At 39.4% G+C, this 18,532-nt stretch overlaps 1 protein-coding gene across 4 annotated transcripts in view; it reads right to left on the reverse strand.

Annotated features, from left to right (window-relative positions):
* Nucleotides 1-18,532, reverse strand: part of GPSM2 (G-protein signaling modulator 2) — a 69,222-nt gene that overhangs the window by 2,050 nt on the left and 48,640 nt on the right. For 3 of the 4 annotated variants that reach the window (XM_012730094.1, XM_012730096.1, XM_004689508.2), the window contains 12 exons: nucleotides 13,849-14,070; nucleotides 13,356-13,491; nucleotides 12,890-13,032; nucleotides 12,252-12,375; nucleotides 12,043-12,158; nucleotides 10,383-10,538; nucleotides 9,153-9,261; nucleotides 8,478-8,607; nucleotides 6,309-6,379; nucleotides 3,505-3,681; nucleotides 1,682-1,829; nucleotides 680-897 (listed from right to left, as the gene is read on the reverse strand). In XM_012730094.1, the coding sequence (XP_012585548.1) occupies nucleotides 680-897; nucleotides 1,682-1,829; nucleotides 3,505-3,681; nucleotides 6,309-6,379; nucleotides 8,478-8,607; nucleotides 9,153-9,261; nucleotides 10,383-10,538; nucleotides 12,043-12,158; nucleotides 12,252-12,375; nucleotides 12,890-13,032; nucleotides 13,356-13,491; nucleotides 13,849-14,070 (1,750 nt within the window). The remainder of the gene's footprint in view (nucleotides 1-679; nucleotides 898-1,681; nucleotides 1,830-3,504; nucleotides 3,682-6,308; nucleotides 6,380-8,477; nucleotides 8,608-9,152; nucleotides 9,262-10,382; nucleotides 10,539-12,042; nucleotides 12,159-12,251; nucleotides 12,376-12,889; nucleotides 13,033-13,355; nucleotides 13,492-13,848; nucleotides 14,071-18,532) is intronic. The other variant, XM_012730095.1, reaches the window with a different exon arrangement.

Below are 18,532 nucleotides of genomic sequence, written 5' to 3' on the forward strand. Positions count from 1 at the left end.
TCAACAAGCCTACACGATCTAGGCCCAAATTCTCCAGCAGCCTGTATCACTCTCCCCTAGTCCATACTTCCTCCCTGTCAGTCACAGTGCCATTCCTTGACTCTGCAAAACTTGTCTATCCCAGAGAGGACTTGCTGTTTCTTTGACTCAGTGTTCACATGGTTGGCTACTTCATCTCATGCAGGTCTCTATTCTGATGTCCAGAAAGGTATTTCCTAACCACCAGTTTTAAGACCAGATACTCCTCCACCCACCCTCTGTTCACCCCCTTCTCATGCTTTAACACAATTAGCCTCACTAACCATGTGGGCTCCTTTGAAAAGCAAGTCTACAACATAATATGCATTCATCACTATGTGAACAGGAGAGAGAGGAACAGCTGTCTTCCTTTCATCAATGAGGTAACAGACACACAGAACAAGGGTTAGTCAAAGAAGGTTCTCGCTCAAGCAGTTTCTCTCCTAAATGGTAGCCTGCCTAGGCAGGGCCCAAGCCACCCCCCTCATCGCAAGCACTGGTCACTTCTGACACTGGCTCATACAATTTTCACAGCCCTGAGAGTCTTTACAACAGCTCAGACGGGGTCACTGCACCTCTCACCAGTTAACAGGAATACAAAGTATTACAAGCCCCCTCTGATAGCTACCTTTCCGCTGCGTGCAGCACTGCGTCAACTTACTTGGCATTTCACAAGGATGTCAAAGAAGTCTTCACCAGGCTCTCCGCTGTCTCCAGTCATCAGGTGGCCAAGTACTGACTGTGTGTTGCTCTGTGTCAGACGAAGTCCTGGCAAGTTACTGAAACTGGCCCTCTGGTCATCAAGGCGGCGGCTCTGTGAGCTGGCCAGAAGATCTAGAAACTCATCTGTGTTGGGGGACACCACCGAAACAGATGATGCTATGAATAGGAGAGAAATCCAAACGTACTTAATTTAAACATTTGGTATTTTCATCTAGAACCTTCCTGCCTTGTTCTGCCCTGTCCTCTTGCCTCACCACTGAGAGGATGGGTGGCGAGAGGCAGATGAACCAATGCTCAGATGAGCAGCAGGAGGCTTTCCGCTTCGACCGTCTGTCCTTCTGTAACTGTACAAGATACAGGGCTACCTTAGAAAATTAGGAAGGTCCCCACTAAGTCAGGTCAGTAAGTCATTTTGTTTATGTAACTTCTCAGATCTGATAAATGGGAGTGTTTTTCCTGTTTTGAATTGTACAAACAACTTAGTTTAGCTAGCTAATCTTAAGTGTAAATCCCGCTAGCAAGGAAGTCCTTTGGTAGCAGAAATAGTGGAGTTTAACTATTTAGACTTTTCTAAGGCTCAAATGGGCATTAACTTCAGTTACTGATGCTTTAATTCAGATGTGAAGCATTTGCATTCTATGTACAACTATAAGGTATATATAACTAATATATGCACCTTCTGTAACTATAGCTATTTTAGAATTTACAAATTTTTCCCAACCTCAAAACAACCGAGGTGGTATTAGATATACTTAACAGAAGGTACGCTGGGCTAGAAACAAAGCTCAACTTAGAAGTGAAACAATCCTATCTGAGCTGTACAAATACAACACTTCATATATCCCAAGGTAATTTTATCTCCTGTGATAACTGAATTCCCAGATACACACCAGAAGAATAATAGAAAGTAAAGGGAGCTATAAAAGCACAGGTAACTTACTTTTCAGCACTTTGGCGGGCGTGGAGGCCGGCGCTGCTCCGAGGTTCCGTGCTTGCAGGCAGCACCTCTGATCGTCCATCCGGTTGCTCTGAAACCGGCTTAAGAGGTCAAAGAAGCCTTCGTCTCCAATGGTATCTGCACTGATTTTCTAAAATGTTGAGAAAAAGATTAAATGTGCTAGCACGGATTACTAGCCTCCCCAATGAACTGATAGAGTCAAAGTAAAAACTGACACGTTCTTTATCAAGGTGACCACCTGATGACTTCAATATCCTTGTAAGTATTTCAGTCCAACTGAGCATTTCTATTTAGTTCTTATCCTGTTTTCTAAGGCTAAACCAGTGTACCTCAGTCTCTGCAAACTGCCTCAGATACTCAGTAAATTAAGCTAATTTACCCCAGGCTTGTAAGGTTCTTACAATAGAATTTAACTGACCTAAAAACTGACTAGGAGAGCATGTGTATTTTGTTAGCATAGTGATTTCCAAGGTCTTACATTTGAAAAGACTGGAAAAATTATTTGGGGGAGAAAGAAACCTCCCCCAAATATAACATACATCATAAATAGATGTCCTCAACTAAAGGCAATGTTTTATTTTTTCATAATGAGATACATAGTCTAAGGGAGTACAGTGGACACATATATGGGAAATGCCCTTTTTGAGTGGGCACCTGAAATGAACAGGCATTTGCAGGTACGGTGGTGTCACACCGAGTATTCTATTTCAAAGGTTTATAGTACTCCAGACATTTTTGTATGTGCATTCTTAGTAGTCAATATTAAGTGCTTTTACACAGAACTGGCCCCTCCAGTGACTGGGAGGGCTTAGCAACGCATCTGCAGGGGCCTAGTCCAACAGTGTAGGTACAAGGCCACAATTTTTTTTAAAGGGGTCGGGGACACCGGGAGTGCCTAGATGTCTGAATATGGTTGGTGAAAGGACGGAAGAGCAACACCTGAGTCCTAACTTGGAGAAGGAGCCAGGAAGGTGCAGCATACGGGTGCTGGGTGCTGACTGCAGCCCGAGCGCGGGTGTGTACACAAGCTGTAGTCGCGTGCGCTGGTCATGGCAAAAATGCTAATTCACATTCTGAACGTCCAAACAGAGAATGGGTTCAGAACTGAGCGTTTTCAGTTATGCTAAATAGGCTGTTTTGACCTCAAACTTGGGACAAAGGTTTTTCATGAATTCCAGTTCTGCTTACTTGTCATTTTGTGAGCCACACATGTGTAAGAAACGTGTGAAAAACCTCAGAAAAATCAAGACAGAGGTACAAGGGTGCAGATAGATGGAAGCTGACTAGAGAGCCAGCAGGAATCTGCGTAGAAAAGGCTGCATTTCTGAGAACACCCGCAGAGCTTGACAAATGGACTCGATAAGCTGATCATCTCTGTACTCTACTGCGACCCTTAGCTAGATCAGCGGCATCTGATACGTACCAGTAAACTCATATTTAATAATTCCCATGCTCATTTTTTTATCAAAATAGTTAACTATAATTTGAGTAATGTAAAAAATACAAGTTGACGTTGGCCAGCACAATTTTTTTTTCATTTTAAATCGTTAAGAATCATGAACATCTGAATTTAATTTCTGAGCTGAATGGAGATGATTTACTGGGAGATAACGAAAATGAAATTAAAGGTAGTATTTTTGTAAACAGTAACTACAAATACTGTCCAAACAGTGAGAGACTTATCTATGGAGTAATTATTGTTTCTCTCTTTGAATAACAAAGGTATTTTTGTGTTAAGTGTTTATGTCAAGTTACTAAAAAAATTCAGTGTGAACACAAGAAAAACAAACTTATTTTAAACATACCCTCTGAGAACTTGAAATTCGGTGATCAATGGAATTACTGGCATCTTGGAGAACTTTAGCGGAGGAGTTAGTTTTGTACTTTTTCCCCTTCAATCTGCTGACAAAGAGTAGCTTTGCAGAAGGTTTGGCAGCAAGTGGTTTTTGTTTAACAAGAATCTCACTGTTCCAGTTCTGTACCTGCAGGATTATAAAGACACATTGTAGACGAGCTATGCACAGAACAGTAAAGCTATGTCTGGTTTCTTATATTAACCTGCCATCTTCACTCACTCAGCAGTGAAAGGCTGAAATCTCTTGAATTCCCTATTGCCACATACCACTATTTTTAATAACTCACATGAAATGTATACTGTAGATTTCGCATCAAAGCATTAAAATGGTATTTTTTTTAAAAGAATTAAAGAATAGGAAAACTAAACTCGCCAAAATCCCAAATAAATGAAATTTGAATGGTCAGAGCGATGGTTTTATTCTGGATGTGAATTAACTAAATAATCTATTCCCGAAAGTAACAGTGGACTTCGTGGCTATATGTAGAATTTTTAACTGTATAAATTAACACCAAACCACATACATAGCACTGTAATTTTTCTTTTGATAAAATTACTGTCTTTAAATTCTTAAAAGGCAGAACATTAATGAGCATCAGTAATAATTTATCTAGTTCTAGCTTGGTTTTAAATAAAACCGCTTCTAACGGCAGCAGATTAATAAAGACCTGAGAGCAGGTGCGCAGCGGCTCTGACATCTACACTCCGGTACCTCCCGGGAGCGCGTCAGGGCACAGGGCCAGGGCCAGAGTCGCAGGAACGCAGACACCAGTCACACCCGTTCGGTTAACTGTGCTTCTGGCCCAGAGACTATAAGCAGGGGCCCCTCCTCGGGCTCAGCTCAGCTGCTGGAGCAGCTCACAGAACTCAGAGCACCTGCTCACTACAGACCTTCAGAGTCAGGCAGCGGAGAGACAGGATGACTGGCGCGAGGGCACCGGGCTTCACGCCCTTGTCAGGTGCCCCCAGTTCCCACCCTCAAAACCCGGCCCGTAGGGTTTTCCTATAGGGGTAGCTGATTAAATAAATCACTATTCTGCTCCTCTCCTCTCCCTGGAGTGGGGGAAGAACTGAAAGCAGGGATGACCCCTCTAGTCCTGAGGCTGGCAACCAGCCCCCATCCACAGACTCGTCCAAAAGTCACCTCGTTAACACAGCCTGAAACATCTCTATCACTCAACAATGATTTTGTATCCTGGTGGTGTGGTGCATGGAGTGGTAGATGTCTCAAATGTTTTGGGAGATTGAGTCAGGGACCGAATTACATATCAAATGGTCACCTGAATAGCTAAATTGTGTCTTGCTTATAAATCACAATATCACGGGTGGAAAGGACATTTTTAGACAGCCAGTGTCTCAGTTCTCTCCAAATCACCCTTTCCTAAGTATCTTAATCTAAAAATCTCCATTTTCTCTATATATACTTATTCACCTGCTGAGAGTACTGAAACAATGAATTCACTGATAACATTTATCAGAAAAAAAAAGCCGACCCCAAGAACTAACTCCACTTAAACATACTTTAAATTAAGAGAACACCGCTCATCACTTGTTTCTTGGAAATTGGTGGGACCCACCAGCCTTCGCACAGGTGACTCGGACCTGTCAGCAGCAGGTACAAGGCAGATTAGTTTTGCTACTCATCAGCAGGTTCCTACATGGAGGAAAGTAGATCTAAAGTTTTTGTTTAAAAAAATAACTTGTAGATTGAAAGAATTTAAGAACAATTCACAAGAAATGGGTATTCAGAAAGTCCTTTGGTAGTTAACCAGAGTCTTTAGACAACTAGAATGGTCTGGAGTTTTAAAACTCTTGGTTTAAGTCCCAACCAATTAGATGCTGGTCTCGTGAGCACTAGCCACACACTCATAGTATGTTCAGAAGTCATATGCCTGTTATGACAACAGATATAAAAGTAAGGTAATACATGTACAGAGTAAGATATTTAACATGAAAAGTTTTTCTTAATGCATTATAATATCTACAGTATTAATATGAAAATTTAAGGTGAATAAATAGCTAGGATTTATGACCCTTTTAATTTCTTTGTTGGAGTTTTCTAACATTATAATGAACATATCTCATTAGAAGTATTTTAAAAATACACTGTAAAGGAACAAGCCTATTTTAACAATGAAGGTAAAGTGGGAGAAAGTAGCTGAAGATTCATTAACCTTTTCCCAATTATGTTCCTCTGTAGCTTTAAAAAAAAAAAAGGCTAGAGAAGGTGCATTTTAGATAAAAAGCAATTTGTTAGTTAAAAAGAAGTCTTCAAAAATATAGCTAGAAAAATTACTCTTCTTGATAACAAATAATAACCTCAGCCAAAATGTAAACTTCGGAAAATAAATGTTTACTTCCTGACCCTTGTTTGATTTTCCTACTATTTTAATTTAAAAAAAATACATCTACATGCTAAGATATTTAAACAGTTCAAGCTGTTCCTACTTATATAATTCCATATGTACTATATGTACTGTTTTTCCTGACTCTGACACCTCACCACCTTCCTGGAGGCAGCCATCAGCAAGTCATTTACAGACACTTCCAGAATGTCTCACACATCTACAAAGGATGCATATACCTCAAACCAACTGCAGCATATTGAATGCATTTTTATACTTTACTTCTTAAATGATGAGAATTTTAAAGTGATATGTGGGACAAGACTTATTTAAATAACTTCATTTAAACTAAAAGTTACTAAAATACCTTATTACAGCCGAAGACATTAAAGACATGAAAATTGCTAACCTTTTCTGGTGTTAACTTCATAAGCTCCATGTTTTCCATACTGTGTCGTCGTCCAAACTTAGGACGTGTGCCTTTGTTTAAACAAAATAAATAAAGTCAAATAAACCAGGGAGCCCTCAAGACTACAAATTCTTCATTGCTCTGTTACGAAGTTTTAAAGTCTGTCATACAAACCCATGTGAGAGGAGGAGACATGTAGCAACTGTGTTCTTTTGAGAATAATAATTTTCTATACCGATGACAAAAATAGAATACACATGCCCCTAAAATGCTTTGATGTAGGGAAGTTACATTTTGGTTGAAACTGACTTTGGTTACTAACACTACCCCTTAATTTAGGAAAGGAGTTTTATAATAACTGGTTTATTATGATCCACACAGTATCTTAAAAAGAAAAAACCAAGCTGTAGAGCAGTTTAAGTAGAAACATAAGGCACAGGCTTAGAGGCCTTTAATTTTAAAACTCCCCAGCACTACATTGTTCCTTTTCCAATTTAAGATCTGGCTGCTGCCAGTCAGAAAGAAAAATAGAAAGGCCCTCTGTAGTTTCCCAACAGGAATTAAAAGCCAAATTTTCATATCCAATCATTTTTAAGATAAAGAGTGTTTTAACAGGTATGACCTACTGCTTGACACCTAATACCCAGCTTAAAACATGGATCATTACTGACACATTAGATGCCCGTAAGGTGACTGACTCCCTCCGTATGGAACCTTCCTCTTCATGCAGCTTTTTCTGTTCTGGCTGTTACATGTGTGAGCAGTACAGATTAGTAGCACTATGCAAATGGTCTCACCTGGATATGTTCTCTAACTTGCTTCCTTTGAGCAATCTTAGTTTGTGAGCTTCATCCAAGTTCTAGAATGTAGTTTAATTCATGGTAGAACTAGGACATACTTGTGCAAATGGTGACACGTATTCAGGCTACTTTCAATTTTTCTGTCGTCATGTGCTACAGGAACCTTGGGGGTGCCCCTTGATATACACGCGAGCACGTGCTTCCTCTGCGTGGATGTCAAAGTTACAATTGGTGCATCTTGAACTTTTCTAGAATGCTGTCAGATTGTTTTTTAGATTTACTAACTTTTTTTCTCACTTCAGCAGTGTCGTAGATGGCTGAAAGCAGTGTCGTAGATGGCTGCTGCTCATATTCTCAGCTGTCTCTTCCTTGTGTTGGCCCCTTCCCTTCCCCAGGGGATCTGGCTTCCCGTTCTGGGATCTTTTTGCAGACGCTGTCTGGTTTAGTTTGGCGGTAACCCCCCTCCTGAGGTGAAAGCACCTGCGTGCTGAGCCTCCCGCCCCGCTGCACCCTGCAGTGGAGACATTTCTTCTGGGCGCCTGGGTCCTTGATCAAGCTGCTGCCCCTGGTGGTGCCTTCACAACCTGAACTCCATCAGCCTGTGGATGGCAGGAGCAGACGCTGGCTCAGCGCTTTGGAAAGAGGGGACGCGCCCATCTTCCTAGGAGTGTGGGAGGTGCACTCACGTGCCGCTTAGGATTCTTGCTCCAGTCAGAAGTCACAAAGGGACTGAACCTCATTCTGCACTGGAGCTTCAACGAGGGCTGCACAAGGGCTGGGGCGTACAAACCTCTTTTTAAATTTCTATTCCCGTCAACACTAAGGGCTCCCTTTGGTCTACAACATTTCAGCAGTGGCATTATCAGACTTTTAAGTTTTCATGCTCTCTATAGTTTTCACTGTTACTTCATTGTGATTTTCTCTAATTAAATAGTTATCTTTTCATATACTTCTGAGCTATGTATGTATCTTCTACTCACTACTTTTGCCTATTTTTTACTTAGGTAACATTTTTAATTCAGTTTTCCATTTGCAGTTGAATATAAATCCTCTCTTTAATCATGTGCTGCAAATATGTACTCTTCATTTGTGTTTTCTCTCTCAATGGTTTCTTCAAATGAGATGAAGTTCCTAATGCCCACCTTTTCCTTAATGGTTTCATTTGTGCCTTAAGAATTCTTTCCCCTCTGAAATTTATGACAAAAGCTATAAAATACTATACTCTGTATTGTTACATTAACAGGACTATGGTAAAGCAAAAAAGGTATTAAAAAGTTTTCTATATAAGATTCTCTCAGGATCTGGTAAACATGATAAATAATTTAAATGTAAACTTTCAGGACTGGGTTTTAGAAGATCTATTACTTACCATGCAAACTGTTATCCATTTCAAGATTTTCTGACATCATTGAGTTATTTGTGCTGTAGCTCAGACCAAGAACCATCTGGAGATCAGAGAGATTCAGTCGTGCTGTCAGCTCACCACTTCTGTCCCCAACCTACAACCACAAGCATTTATACTTTAGTATTAAAAGACAGACAGCGAAGGTTTGTTTAAACTGTTGTGAACTTAAAACTGGAAGAAAACAGAGAACCTAGTTATGTCAGGACTATGAGACTACATAATGAGTTCTTTCATTAATCATTTAAGGAATAAGGAATAAGGAATAAGGAAAAGGAAGCTTCTAAAACATGGTAGTCAATAATATTCTATCAACTCCTGAGTTCTCTATATTTTAGACTGCTCTTATTTGCTAGGACCACATTAGATAATAATGCAGATTATTCTGTGACATCTTAATTTGGGGTTACATGATTAATTCTTAGTAACCTTTCCATCCCCGGTCTTACCTTCCTGTCTTCCCACATCAAGGACTGTACAAACATACCTGTGACCCAGAATTCAAATGTTTTGTGCAATTCTTAGAGCAGGAGAACAATACATAAATTTATTACTCAGTTGTATTGGATCGATTTGGAGAAATAGGGCTTCCCCCCAGCTGATTTATGAATTTAAAAACAGAGCAACCCTCCAGTTTCATACCTCTCTTGAAATTTCCAAATGCTTTTCAGCAAAATGCATTGCTTGATCATGATTTCCTAGAGCTGTGTATGCATTTCCTAAGCTCCAACATGCTCTTCCTTCACCGATTCTACAACATAATATAAAGCTAATATGCAGTTATCTGAAAGCTCTGTGTAGAATACAAGCTCTCTAGCAGCAATCAAAGGTATTAACAATGCTTTTAATTTATTTGATATTTCAGATAAAAACATACTTTTATAATGCTAGGGTATTAGAATATGCTATCATAATAAAATGGGAAACATCTTTAAACACCCAGTATATTAGAAAATAAAACCTTTGGGATAACTCTTATAGTTCAACTATCCCATTTTCTTTCTGTGACAGCACTATCAGATAATCACTAATCATTCATTCTGTGAGCACCACCAAGGTTTCACTACCTTTTCAGGTAGCATTATGTAATTTTGAACAATTATATATAAGTTCTTCCATATCATACTGAGGTAAAAAGAAAATAAAACTATCATCCTAAAGCAAACATTACAGCTAAATAAAGATATGCAGTTAGAAAATTAAGAGAGGAGGAGGTACATTAGACAACATATAAAAAATCAAAAAGATTTCATATAAAACTCAGGGCTGAGGCCACCCTGGTGGCCTAGGGGTTAAGTCTCAGCACTGGCCCTGCCGGAGTTGGATCCCAGCAGGGGAGCTGATGCACAGGGTGTAGCTTGTCCTGCCCGCTGGTCCCTCTCTGCAGTGTATTTCATTGATCGCCTGTTCTGCTCCCCACTCTTGTCTCTAGTGAATTCTCTCACCCCCCTGCACCTCTGGCCTACAACCCAGTTCTTCTACACATGCGTGCATAAACAAACAAGCAAACCAAGCAAGCAACCACAGTCAGGACTTCCAACTCCTCAAAGAGACAGGAGGATCTTGGCATAGTGGCTGCTTGGTAACCACTAGCCAGCGCTGAGTAGCTGCTGTCCCCTTTACCCTGGGACACACCTCAAGGTTAGGAGGCCTGTAGGCAACTGAGTTTGTGACCTACTTACAGCTATTCAAGGCTGTAAGGGACCAGATTAATCCTCTTCTATGTGCTAGCTGGCAAACATACAGAGGATGTGATTGAAATAGAATTTTTAACAAGGAATTAAAAAGAAACTTTAAAACAAAGGGAAAATTCTAGGGAGTCAACAACACATTAATATTTTACCAGAACGAAGTAAAAGATTTATATCTTACCTATCATTTAGCTCTTGAGCAATTGCTAGGTGCTTCAGATGATAGTCAATGGCCTTTTCATAGTCTTGGAGTAGAGTATATGTGTTTCCAAGGCTGTAACAAGACTGAGCTTCTACAGCCCTGTCTTTCAGCTGTCGAGCCAACAGGAGTGTCTTCCTAAAAGAAGAAGTTAATTCTTAACATGATGAGCATTTTTATTCTGAGCTACAGTAATCTTTAAGCTCTCACTTTTCCTCTCTGGTGCTTTCTCCTTCCTTTAAAGTGAATCAGCTTTGGAGCTAAATATCACATACTTCCTCATTACATTTAGGCAAAGTGAAAAGATTTTTTGAAACATAAAAACAAACCCCCACTTTTAGAGTAAATTTGAGAATTCTACCAGTTCTCCAGAGAAAAGGGACATTAACACAGAGCTCACTCAAGTGCCTCCAAAGACCAACACAGGATTTCAACATTTCAAAATACTTTCCCTGCAATAATAGCAGTGACTTAAGAGACTTGTCCATATACGATCCCTTTCCGATCATACCCTTCTGTTTTGACAAGGTTCATATACTTAGTTAAAATTCTTATGTGCAGGCCATTACTGATTCCTGAAAATACTAAGTTCCCCAAATTTAAACATTAGCCAAATTCTGCCCAACACACTTGGTATATTCAGCGAGAAGCTTAGAGTAACAGTGAGGAGGAGCATGGACCCCTCAGTGGGTTCAAATCCCAACCAATGACCAGCTCCATTCCTGGGCAAGTCACTCAGCCTTGCTATCACTTGTTTCCTCAACTATAAAATGAGGGAAACACCTGGCAGAGCTTTGTGAGGACCGTGTAGATGAATATATGTCCAATCTTAGACTATCACCTTGCCCACTGCAGACGCTAATAAATGGTAACACTTTTGTTGTTGTTATCAGTGTTTAAACTTACAATTGCTTTTGGGCCCAATAATTTGAATGACTCATTCCTTCCAACAAATAGTGTGCGTTAATTCATATAAAGTGCCAGTCAAGCACTGTGTCTTTGATACAGTCAAACTGGTTTTGGCCTGAGGTCTGTATGGTCTTCAGTCCCCACTAATTAGCAAAAGCACCAAACGATCTAGAAAACACTGAAGCAAGTTAAACTCTGCTGTCTGTTCCAACCTCCTGCTGGATTACAAAGAGAAACTGGGATTGCAGCTCCTCGAGTGGGTGGGGCCTCAGCTTCCAGCAGGGTCAGAGAGAAGCAGAGTAAGGGGGAGAAATGCAGGGGATGGGGGGGACTGCAGGGGAGATTCAGTGATAACTGACGGAGATTAGGGCCCATTTTTGTTGGCAGGTTTTCTTCTGGGTTTCCTTCAAACCAGTGACTGGGTGAAAACATAAATATACACACTACACATGCTAAACAAGTTGTAAAGACTTTAAAATTTTAGTTTCATTTAAAAACGATTAGCTTTAAAGATAAAAATAGAAATGTAATGGTCACACTACTGCAGTTAGGTACAATAATGCTTATTGAGCACTGTGGGCCAGGAACTGTGCTAAGGACGAGCTAAGAACATTCTTTCAATCCTTATAGTAATCTTGAAGCAAGCAAGGTACTGATTATCTTCTGTTATAGGTGAGGAAACAGGCTTAGAAGCACAACCACTCATTCTCCTCAGCTACAGAATCAGACTAACTTGTAGTATTCAGAGGCAGTCTCAAATTCACCCAGAAATATATAGGCATTTCCAAGGTTGCTATACGCTCTTCTTTCAGCAGCTTTATCTCCAAATTCCTTTGCAATAAGGAGACGCTGAAACAGAAAATTTAAATCAGATATTGCTGTAATATAAAATGAAGAATAACAGTGTTCAAAAATGCTGATGGAGTAACGAGCGCATCTCACCTGCTCGTGAGCTATGACAGCATCCCTGAAGTTGCCGAGGAGGTAATGTGTGTTTCCTAGATTTCCAAAGGCACGTCCTTGGGCTGCTCGGTCGCCCAGCACAGTCACTAAGGACAGGTTCTCCCTAAGTGGTAACAAAAGGTAAAGATTTTGGTGGGGTGGGGGGAACATCTAATAACCTGATTTCTAAATTCAGTTCTTTTTTCAGGAAAAAAGTTAAATAAGCTTACAGCCATAGTGTGCATATTTTAAAGATAAATCATAATACAGGGTAATTTTAGAAAACTGGAAACATTTTACTGACCCTTCAGGTAGGCTTTTGCCCAGAGTCAAGGACAGAGTAAATGATGGAATGCCCGCAGCTAAGAAGTTCTTAACATTCTATTGAGACTTCTAGTTAACTTGGACAAACCGATGCTATTCTTCTTTTTGCCACTAAGTGGCACCAGTGAGCAGTTTAAAGTTTTCCTGGGGTGTGGATTGATTACTGCTAATTCAATTCTAACATTTTAGCAATGATTTGATGGGTTTTTTCACTTGCTAGCCCATCAATTAAAAACCTTGACCAAACTGAAAAGCCTCCAACAAAGACTCCACGCATGGCTCGGTGGATAACATCCTGCATCTCTGCTACTCACTCATAATAATCCACAGCTGCCTGCAAAGCACTTCTTGCTTCTTCTGGAAATTCTCCTGTGTCTTGAGGACCAGGGCAGGCAAAACTTTTCCCTTTGGCATGATACACATTCCCAAGATTGTAAAGTGCTCTTGCTTCTCCTACCTAAGTGAAGATATCAACAGAGTTTACATTTTGAACATGCAGCCAGGTGTTATGATGCTGATCACATGTATTTATTTGCAATATCCTTGATGGCCTCCCCAGTCCAGAGAAGAATGTGCTGTCCAGCCTTACAGAACCAAACAAAACAAATGACTACTTTTCCCCCTCTATTTAAAAAACTATAGGTCCCCCCCCCATTTTCTTTCTTTCTTTTTTTTTTTTTTTTTTTGGTGTCAACATTAAATAAACTACAGAATAGTTAAGGATTAAAACACAGAGCAATTGAATGAAAACATCTAGTCCTCCATCTGTTTCCTGATTACCTTGTCATCAAGCTCTCTGGAAATATCTAGGTGTCGCTGACAACAAGTGACGGCTTCTTCAAAATTCCCAAGAACTTTTAAGGTGTTTCCCAGATTACCACTAGCTTTTGCTTCCCCTAGTTGGTCTCCAATAGTCCTAGAATAAAAAAAGTCAATTATGTTAAGATATAGAGCAGGAGAGCAGAGTTTTCCCTAGAGAACTGACACACTTAAACCAAGCAAGACCCACTAGTTTTGAACCTACTTAAAAATATCAAACTTATGTTTCCGTGATTAAATTTAGTTAATTTTCATTCACTTAATTAAACTCAAGGGTCATTTCACTACTATTCACTCATCTACTTTTATTTCATTTTCTGCTTAAAATTGTAACATGCAATGCCACTGAACTATCACCAAGTGTATTAAATTGGTTCTTTTTTTTTAGTTGAATGAAAAATTTTTTAAATAAGTTACTTTGGGGGATGTGTATTAAATAGCTTAAATTAATTACCTTGCAAGAGTCAGGTCATGATGATGGTATTCTAATGCTTTGGCATAATCATGCAAGTAGAAATAAGCATTGCCCAACTGACTGTAAATAGCACTAAGTGTTTTTAGGTCTTCTGTTCCAACTTGAACTGCAGCTTCAAAGAATGACACACCAGCACGACAGTCTCCAGATTTACACAGACGTTCCCCTTCCAAGGCCAGTTCTAGGCAAGAAGCTTCCATTCTGTAAAATTACACAGGGCATTTAACAACATTACATTATAGCACACCGGTGTTTTTAACTCCCAGTTATTTGTGTGTGTGTGTACACACACACACACATTTATTTATTTATGCTTACAGAACTGGGGTACAGGCCAGGGGTATGATAGGTCAGAGGATTCACCAGAGACAAAGTGGGGGGCAGAACAGGCAGATCTACTGAAATACACTGCTAAGGGGAGCAGCGGGCAGGTCAGAAGAGGTCTGCCGCACCATGTGGGTCACCTCTGGGGTAGGGATTGAACTCATGCTGCAGTGGCTTCAGAGAGCTTCATAATACAGGGCTTTAACCTGCTGTGCCGCCAGAGAGAGCTCAGTAATATATATTTTTAAAAGATGTATTTTTTATTTATATATACATACAAGAGCTGGGGTGTAGTAGGCCAGAAGTATGAGAAGTGGAGGTGTGGTAGGAGTTACCAGAGAGAGAGTGAGAAGCAGAACAGGTGATCTATTGAAATACACTGCTGAGGGGAGCAGAGGTTGAGACAGGAGAGGTCTGCTGTGCATGTGGGTCACCAACCTGGCTGGGGATCCAACTCATGTTGCAGTGGCTGGTGATAGCCCTGAGACTAACTTGCACCACCAGGGAGGCCCCCAGTAATAGAATTTAAATGTGGGCTGTGACCACACTAAAACGGAAGTGTGTATAAATTACTGGTACAAGTATATAGCAAGAACTAATTCTGTTCAAATGTATCTGAACCTCAGAGGCCTTTTGTACAGGATAGCTGAATATCTCAACATGAAATTCATTTAAATTGACTCATCCAGTACCAGTGGGAAAACTTAAAGCACTAATGTCCTATATCCCCTCTGAACTGGAATCCATGCACCTGCCCAGCAACCCTCTGATTCACAGGCAGATGCAAGGGAGCATGTTCCCTCCTTCCCTCCCTCCCTCCTTCCCACCACTTGAATCACCTGTCATTTAGAAAAAAGCAACAAAATATCTTAGGCTACAAGGGAACTGTCAAGAAACCTCACGTTAGAAAGCAATCACTTGAAGGTTTGCAGAAATTTTCAAGTCTTTGAATTTTAAAAGGCAGCAGAATCTATGTAAATGTGCATCCAGAAAATGCGCATCCCTGAGGCTCCAATCCAAAGACATTTTCATGATTTCTGCCATGTGTATGTACTACCTAATTATTAGTGTTTCTATAATTGGTAAGTTTCCTTTAAACTGGCATATAATCTATTTTTTGATTCATTCTAAAGATTTATGTATACAAGAACTGGGATATAGGCCAGAAGTACAGAGGGTGAGAAGACCCACCAGAGACAGAGTGGGGAACAAAAAAGGGGAACAAAAAAAGTGTGGGAAACACACTGCTGAGGGGAGCAGCGGGGGAGACAGAGAGGTCTGATGCCCCATGTGGGGATCAAACTTGCCCTGCAGCGGCTGCAGAGAGCTCCACAGTGCAGAGCTTTAACCCACTGTGCCACCAGGGAGGGACCTAAGTTTAAAAAAATTAGCCTCACCCAGCGTAGATCCATGAAACCATGAGTGTTGTAATACTTAATCAATGTAATGACATTAAACCAAATATGTAACTAATAAAATGAAAGGGCATAAAATTGGCATATATACCACCAGTGGTATACATACAACACCCTCTGAAAACTTTAACACATCAAGCATTTTAATTTTTGGAGCAGAATTAAATTACCCCTTAGGAGAATTAGCTGTGTGCAATTCTAACAGAGCTGTGGTTCTTATCCTGTGTGCACAACAGCAGAGCTCATCAAAACACTCTTGAAGCGCCATTACATCTGAAGAGGTCTGACCTGCACTGATCTGTAACAATCCGTCATAATTCCAATATACAAGCCAAGATTGAGAATCCTAAACTCATTCAAATATGATTATACTTCTGTATTGTAGTAATGGGCCAATTAACACATTTCTTCAAGTGCTGTCTTTTAGTCTTTAAAACTTCAAGGCTCCTTAGAGCCAAAAATTAAAATGGAATTTAAGAGTGGAAAATAAATATAATGAAAAAGTAACTTAAACAAATTATTTTTGGCTAAATTTGCTTATCACTAGACTAGTGATTTTTATATTCATTTGTATCTTTGCAAAATAATGCAAGTAAACCTAACATTAGACCAACATATTTAGATAAAGGAAGATCTAAAATACATGGGAAAATAAGTCAGAAACTTTAAATTGGTGTGTATGTGTATAATTGTCATTTCACAAAGAAGTCTGTTTTTGTCTTTTACAAGTAAAAACTACCCTTTAGGAATCTGTCTTTTCAAATCCAATAAATGATAACTGAGATTTCAGACAAGAAAATGAGGTTTCATGTTACGAAATGTAACTTTTTGTTTAAAGTTTAGGAGGTAGTTGGTGTATTCTGTGTACAGAGAAATGAGTTAGCAAAAATTAATATGTAGAAATGTGATATTACTAAGGGGTTCTTTTGCTAGACGAGATACCTTACCAATCTTTATTTGTGTAACTACTGAAATCACTGAGCTTCTAAGAGTTATATAGGAAATACTGGGGAAAACTAAGCATGATTCCAGCTCTGTGAAAAAATACACAATGAGCAATTTCACTGCTAAATGACCTTCAGGTTACAAGTACACAAATGTAAAAAAGATGTGCTAGGAAGCTCATAGCACCAAAAAACCACAAACACCTTAAATATCTATCAATCCGGTATCAGATAAAAAACTACATATTGTGGTAGGACGGGCTATTAATGATAGCACACAGTTTCAGCGAGGGACAGGAAGACAGCCACATAGAACAGCACATCCGTTCAGGACGACAGTAATGCTGGCCAGGAAGTTTGGGATAAGGCAGAACTGGGTACCCACATGCAAGACTGTGAAAGGTTTGGGAGTGATAACAGGTTCCATATAAAGCAAAGAAATGTCTTCTTCAAATAAATATCTTCATCACAAATATGTAACCTTCTGGAGTTATATAATTAAACAAGAACCATTAGTCCAAATGATGTTGTAATCAACAAAATGCATGGTGGTGTAAGAATTACAGTTAAAATATATATATATATATATATATATATATATATATATATTACATATTATCATTAGAAACAGTGACAGCAAACTGGAACCAGCCAGCTACAGTCTTCAAAGCCCTGGAAACTGCCCTGTTGTAGAAACTCCCTTCAAAAGTTATCTCAGTCATGTCCAAAACAAAGCCAAAATGCTCTAGTTTTTAATTGAGTATAATTTCATGGCTCTGGTATATTTCATGAGAAAAACAGTCAATATTCTGGGAAAATTTTCAGCACCTCAATCAAATATATCTAATTACAAAACAGTCAAGGCAGGTTGGTTATAAATTTTTTACAACATCATTAAATAGTAACACAGAAAGTAACTTCATATCCTCTTTGTCTCTGAGAAGAATAGAATTACTTCATTTGTTTACCAATTTGGTTGAAAAACAACATATACAGAGTAGAACAGAAGCCAGAAAAATAATTCCATTAAAATGTCCTATATGTAAAGTTTTTTCTTCATTCCTAATTTTAGCCCCTGCAAATAATTTTTACCACATAACTTACCACATATATCAAGTTGTTCTAGTTTATTTTGTAAAGGGGAAAAGCAGTGCAAAGTTATCTTGATTCATTTGGACTCGTGACTTAAGTGTTCGAAGTCATTTCATCATCTATTACATCAAATATAAACCTCAAAGCAATGCTCTGACATAGGTATTATTACAAAAGGGGAAAGTGATTCTCAGATAAACTTCCTGCTTAAGATCACACAGTGGCAGAGCTAGGAAACAAAACTGTCACCAAATCCAGTGCTCCTTCCACCACTATATATTACCTCAAATTACTCTTCAGAGTATACTATTAATAACTGTAATTTACGTAGTTAAATAAAAAAAAAATCAACCCCAAAACTGTAGTCCTTTCGAATATATATGCAATGTCTGCATTTTACAATATTAAAATAGAAATGTTTATTACACCTAAAAAAATTAATGATACTTAATGTCAACTGTATTTTAAAAGTTTAGAAACTGGGCCCTCCCTGGTGGCGCAGTGGGTTAAAGCACAGAACTTAGAAGCTAAAGCCACTTCAGCATGAGTTCAATCCCCACCCCGGAGGTGACCCACAGGGCACGGCAGACCTCTCCTGATCTGCCCGCTGCTCCCCTCAGCAGTGTACTTTGTCAGTCGGTTTGTTCTGCCACCCCACTCTGTCTCTGGTGAATCCTCTCACTGCTCCTGTATCTCTGGCCTGTATCCCAGTTCTGTGTGCATAAATAAGTCTTTAAAAAAAAATGTTTAGAATGGAGCTTCCCTACGACCTAGCAATCCCACTCCTAGGTATCTACCCAAAAGACCCAAAAACAATGATTGAAAAAGATACTTGTACCCCCATGTTTATTGCTGCTTTATTTACAATTGGAAAAACATGGAAGCAGC

This window comes from Condylura cristata, unplaced genomic scaffold (genome assembly GCF_000260355.1).
Source record: "Condylura cristata isolate star-nosed mole 26May11 unplaced genomic scaffold, ConCri1.0 scaffold00026, whole genome shotgun sequence".
Lineage (NCBI taxonomy): Eukaryota > Metazoa > Chordata > Mammalia > Eulipotyphla > Talpidae > Condylura > Condylura cristata.